This window comes from Coregonus clupeaformis, chromosome 40 (assembly GCF_020615455.1).
Source record: "Coregonus clupeaformis isolate EN_2021a chromosome 40, ASM2061545v1, whole genome shotgun sequence".
Classification (NCBI taxonomy): Eukaryota; Metazoa; Chordata; class Actinopteri; order Salmoniformes; family Salmonidae; genus Coregonus; species Coregonus clupeaformis.
The window spans coordinates 20,123,099-20,129,098 of NC_059231.1; the positions used below are offsets into that span (position 1 = coordinate 20,123,099).

Genomic DNA, 6,000 nt, shown 5'->3' on the forward strand with positions numbered 1-6,000 from the left:
AATGGTAGGTTCATTTGAACAGTGAGAGACAGAATAACAACAAAAAAAACCAGAAAAACGCATGTCAAAAATGTTATAAATTGATTTGCATTTTAATGAGGGAAATAAGTATTTGACCCCCTCTCAATCAGAAAGATTTCTGGCTCCCAGGTGTCTTTTATACAGGTAACGAGCTGAGATTAGGAGCACACTCTTAAAGGGAGTGCTCCTAATCTCAGCTTGTTACCTGTATAAAAGACACCTGTCCACAGAAGCAATCAATCAATCAGATTCCAAACTCTACACCATAGACCAAAGAGCTATCCAAGGATGTCAGGGACAAGATTGTAGACCTACACAAGGCTGGAATGGGCTACAAGACCATCGCCAAGCAGCTTGGTGAGAAGGTGACAACAGTTTATTATTCGCAAATGGAAGAAACACAAAAGAACTGTCAATCTCTCTCGGCCTGGGGCTCCATGCAAGATCTCACCTCGTGGAGTTGCAATGATCATGAGAACGGTGAGGAATCAGCCCAGAACTACACGGGAGGATCTTGTCAATGATCTCAAGGCAGCTGGGACCATAGTCACCAAGAAAACAATTGGTAACACACTACGCCGTGAAGGACTGAAATCCTGCAGTGCCCGCAAGGTCCCCCTGCTCAAGAAAGCACGTATACAGGGCCGTCTGAAGTTTGCCAATGAACATCTGAATGATTCAGAGGAAAACTGGGTGAAAGTGTTGTGGTCAGATGCTCTTTGGCATCAACTCAACTCGCCGTGTTTGGAGGAGGAGGAATGCTGCCTATGACCCCAAGAACACCATCCCCACCGTCAAACATGGAGGTGGAAACATTATGCTTTGGCAGTATTTTTCTGCTAAGGGGACAGGACAACTTCACCGCATCAAAGGGACGATGGATGGGGCCATGTACTGTCAAATCTTGGGTGAGAACCTCCTTCCCTCAGCCAGGGCATTGAAAATGGGTTGTGGATGGGTATTCCAGCATGACAATGACCCAAAACACACGACCAAGGCAACAAAGGAGTGGCTCAAGAAGAAGCATATTAAGGTCCTGGAGTGGCCTAGCCAGTCTCCAGACCTTAATCCCATAGAAAATCTGTGGAGGGAGCTGAAGGTTCGAGTTGCCAAACGTCAGCCTCGAAACCTTAATGACTTGGAGAAGATCTGCAAAGAGGAGTGGAACAAAATCCCTCCTGAGATGTGTGCAAACCTGGTGGCCAACTACAAGAAACGTCTGACCTCTGTGATTGCCAACAAGGGTTTTGCCACCAAGTACTAAGTCATGTTTTGCAGAGGGGTCAAATACTTATTTCCCTCATTAAAATGAAAATCAATTTATAACATTCTTGACATGCGTTTTTCTGGATTTTTTGTTGTTGTTATTCTGTTTCTCACTGTTCAAATAAACCTACCATTAAAATTATAGATTGATCATGTCTTTGTCAGTGGTCAAACGTACAAAATCAGCAGGGGATCAAATACTTTTTTCCCTCACTGTAGGCTTTTCCTTCTCCTCTGTTTCTGTGTTTTATCATATCTAATATCTTGTGCATTTGAACTTTCCCATAAATTTAACATGTTTTTACCATGTATTTACCATGCATTTACCGTGTATTTACCATGCATTTACCATGTATTTACCATGCATTTACCATGTATTTACCATGTATTTACCATGCATTTACCATGTATTAACATGTATTTACCATGCATTTACCATGTATTTACCATGTATTTACCATGTATTTACCATGCATTTAACATGCATTTACCATGTATTTACCATGTATTTACCATGTATTTACCATGTATTTACCATGCATTTAACATGTATTTACCATGTATTTACCATGTATTTACCATGCATTTACCATGTATTTACCATGCATTTACCATGTATTTACCATGTATTTAACATGTATTTACCATGTATTTACCATGTATTTACCATGCATTTACCATGTATTTACCATGTATTTAACATGTATTTACCATGTATTTACCATGTATTTACCATGCATTTACCATGTATTTACCATGTATTTACCATGTATTTAACATGTTTTTACCATGTATTTACCATGTATTTACCATGCATTTACAATATGTATTTGACTGCTATGTGGGAAAAGAATAACTTAGAAAAGTAAACTTTTAAAAAATACCTAATACCTAATGTCCACTGTCTTATCACTACCATGGGAAAGCCCTGCAGGGCTGCCTACATGTTGAGATGTACGGTGTTAGTATGTGAGGCATTGAGATAAGCCTGCTGGTTTGGCTGGGAGCTAGTCCTATAAGCATAATGGAGAAACAGAGAGCACTATTGACATCCCAGGACACTAGCTGTAACAATGTGGACTATGCAAGCTTGTGACATCATTGACAACATGAAATGCCTTTCTCTGGTTGTGTCTCTAATGGCTATATTCCCTATATAGGCTAGTGCACTTCTTTTTACCAGACCCCTGGTCATAAGTAGTGCACTATAAAGGGAATAGGGTGCCATTTGGGAAACATCCTCTAATAGCAGCAGCACTTTGGAAAGAAAGAGATCGATGGATGATCACTGTGAGGTCAGTGTCTGTCAGATACAGACAGATCAATAATCTAGCTTGACAGTCACTGAACATTACCATTCCTTGTTGTTATATAGACATAACGCTATGGTAATATTAGACAACATTTTTGTTAAACTGCTTGGAAAGATTGATCTTCTCCATCTCCATCATTGTGGAGTGAACAATCATTTCTGACCAAAGAAGAGTTCTGAGAGGCATATACAGTGGGGAGAACAAGTATTTGATACACTGCCGATTTTGCAGGTTTTCCTACTTACAAAGCATGTATAGGTCTGTAATTGTTATCATAGGTACACTTCAACTGTGAGAGACGGAATCTAAAACAAAAATCCAGAAAATCACATTGTATGATTTTTAAGTAATTAATTTGCATTTTATTGCATGACATAAGTATTTGATCACCTACCAACCAGTATGAATTCCGGCTCTCACAGACCTGTTAGTTTTTCTTTAAGAAGCCCTCCTATTCTCCACTCATTACGTGTATTAACTGCACCTGTTTGAACTCGTTACATGTATAAAAGACACCTGTCCACACACTCAATCAAACAGACTCCAACCTCTCCACAATGGCCAAGACCAGAGAGCTGTGTAAGGACATCAAGGATCAAATTGTAGACCTGTACAAGGCTGGGAGGGGCTACAGGACAATAGGCAAGCAGCTTGGTGAGAAGGCAACAACTGTTGGCGCAATTATTAGAAAATGGAAGAAGTTCAAGATGACGGTCAATCACCATCGGTCTGGGGCTCCATGCAAGATCTCACCTCGTGGAGCATCAATGATCATGAGGAAGGTGAGGGATCAGCCCAGAACTACACAGCAGGACCTGGTCAATGACCTGAAGAGAGCTGGGACCACAGTCTCAAAGAAAACAATTAGTAACACACTACGCCGTCATGGATTAATATCCTGCAACGCACGCAAGGTCCCCCTGCTCAAGCCAGCGCATGTCCAGGCCCGTCTGAAGTTTGCCAATGACCATCTGGATGATCCAGAGGAGGAATGGGAGAAGGTCATGTGGTCTGATGAGACAAAAATATAGCTTTTTGGTCTAAACTCCACTCGCCGTGTTTGGAGGAAGAAGAAGGATGAGTACAACCCCAAGAACACCATCCCAACCGTGAAGCATGGAGGTGGAAACATCATTCTTTGGGGATGCTTTTCTGCAAAGGGGACAGGACGACTGCACCGTATTGAGGGGAGGATGGATGGGGCCATGTATCGCGAGATCTTGGCCAACAACCTCCTTCCCTCAGTAAGAGCATTGAAGATGGGTCGTGGCTGGGTCTTCCAGCATGACAACGACCCGAAACACACAGCCAGGGCAACTAAGGAGTGGCTCCGTAAGAAGCATCTCAAGGTCCTGGAGTGGCCTAGCCAGTCTCCAGACCTGAACCATCTTTGGAGGGAGCTGAAAGTCCATATTGCCCAGCGCCAGCCCCAAAACCTGAAGGATCTGGAGAAGGTCTGTATGGAGGAGTGGGCCAAAATCCCTGCTGTAGTGTGTGCAAACCTGGTCAAGACCTACAGGAAATGTATGATCTCTGTAATTGCAAACAAAGGTTTCTGTACCAAATATTAAGTTCTGCTTTTCTGATCAAATACTTATGTCATGCAATAAAATGCAAATTAATTACTTAAAAATCATACGATGTCATTTTCTGGATTTTTGTTTTAGATTCCGTCTCTCACAGTTGAAGTGTACCTATGATACAAATTACAGACCTCTACATGCTTTGTAAGTAGGAAAACCTGCAAGATTGGCAGTGTATCAAATACTTGTTCTCCCCACTGTATCTAAGCTCTTCTGTTCTGTTCACATGAGTTATCAACAAACTGAAAAAGAATACATGGGTTTTATATAGTGCTTTTCAAGGACCGAAATAAGCTTAAAAAGACAACTAAAGACAGCTAAAGACGACACAAAGACACAACTGAAGAATATTTTAGGAGATCGGTACCTTGAACACAGTAACAATAATCTGAGATTCCCCAGCCTGCACGGCGACAGTGCTGATTGTTGTTGTCGCAGCAGGTTGACCTCCAGTGTCACTTTCGTTAGACATTGTCTCCCCCGTCCAAACTTAACTTCATAAAGTACAAGATGAGCTTTACAGCCCCGACAGTACACTCTTCTCTCTGGATTCTGGAAATCCTAGTCTCTCTCCTGTTCTCTCATTTCAGTCTCTGGGGGCTTCCAAACTCAACAGTCCTTCAATATTTCCTTTGAAGACAGTGACCAAGCAAAAAACAGCAGTAGAGAGACCCCTCTGTCCCCTCGTCCAACAGGCGCTATAAAATCCAATTGGAAGGTCTATGTTTAAGCAGCAGTGTTATGCCCCCCTTCCACTCCCTCCAGTCCCACAGCCGAGCCACAGCACAGCACAACAGATTAGAGCCACTAGCATCAATGTACTGACTGAAGCTCAACAAGCAGGAGACACAGAGCAGAGAGAAGTTGACAGGGCAGAACACGACTGGCCAGTGTGTTAAAAATAGAACCATCCACTAGGATTATCACACTGTGCTGTGCTGGGAGCCATTTGACACACCCATAGTTTGGTGGCTCCGCTCCACTCTGGTCTATCTGCACAACCCTTCCCTCTCCCTGCCTGCCTCTCTCCCAGTCCCACTCGGCCCCTCTTTATTATACGTTTTTCCATTGGTGTCCCCTCTGGTGTCCCCTCTACGTGACTGTAAGTCGCTTTGGATAAAGGCGTCTGCTAAATGGCATTTATTATTATTATTATTATTATTATTATTATTATTATTATTATTATTATTATTATATTATTAAAGCCAAAAGCCAAGCACACTTCACACTGGTATGCTACACTAGTGTTTAAGTATATTTTAAGAGAAAGAAAAGTCCACACTCTCACTGGCTGGCTGCTTCTAATTACCACTACCTTGCCTGGCTGGCTGACTGGCTGGCTAGATAGCCCCTTTAGGCACAGGCAATACTTCTACCAATAAGTAATTCAAAAAGACATATTTGACCACTCTCTCAAACACAGTACATGTCTGTATTATTTATTTTGAGGAAACTGGCATTCTTTAGAGACGTTTTATTTAAAATTCCTCTTGGTTCCCCTTTGGGGAACAAGCCAGTGTGTCAGAGAGTTAGGGGGAGTTAGTATTGTCCTAATGAGAATCAGCTCTTTATTCCCTGACTACAGCACAATGGAAGGAAAAGAGATAGAGAGACAAGGGGAGAGAGAGCGAGAGAGAAAGAGAGAGAGATGGAGGGGAGAGAGTGAATGAGAAAGAGGGCGACAGGGGAGAGAGAGAGAGAGAGAGACAGAGAGAGAGTAACATAGAGAGAGACTAGAGATATAGAAAGAGAGACAGAGAGAGCGACAGAGGGAGAGACTAGAGATATAGAAAGAGAGAGAGAGAGAGAGAGAGAGA

General features: G+C 42.3%; 1 protein-coding gene across 3 annotated transcripts in view; it reads right to left on the bottom strand.

The window, feature by feature from the left end:
* LOC121555071 (coiled-coil domain-containing protein 141) overlaps positions 1–5,055 on the bottom strand; it is a 70,593-nt gene extending 65,538 nt beyond the window's left edge. For all 3 annotated transcript variants that reach the window (XM_041868856.2, XM_041868857.2, XM_041868855.2), the window contains exon 1: positions 4,551–5,055. In XM_041868856.2, the coding sequence (XP_041724790.2) occupies positions 4,551–4,655 (105 nt within the window). In that variant the 5' untranslated portion in view covers positions 4,656–5,055. The remainder of the gene's footprint in view (positions 1–4,550) is intronic.
* Positions 5,056–6,000: the final 945 nt, after the last annotated feature.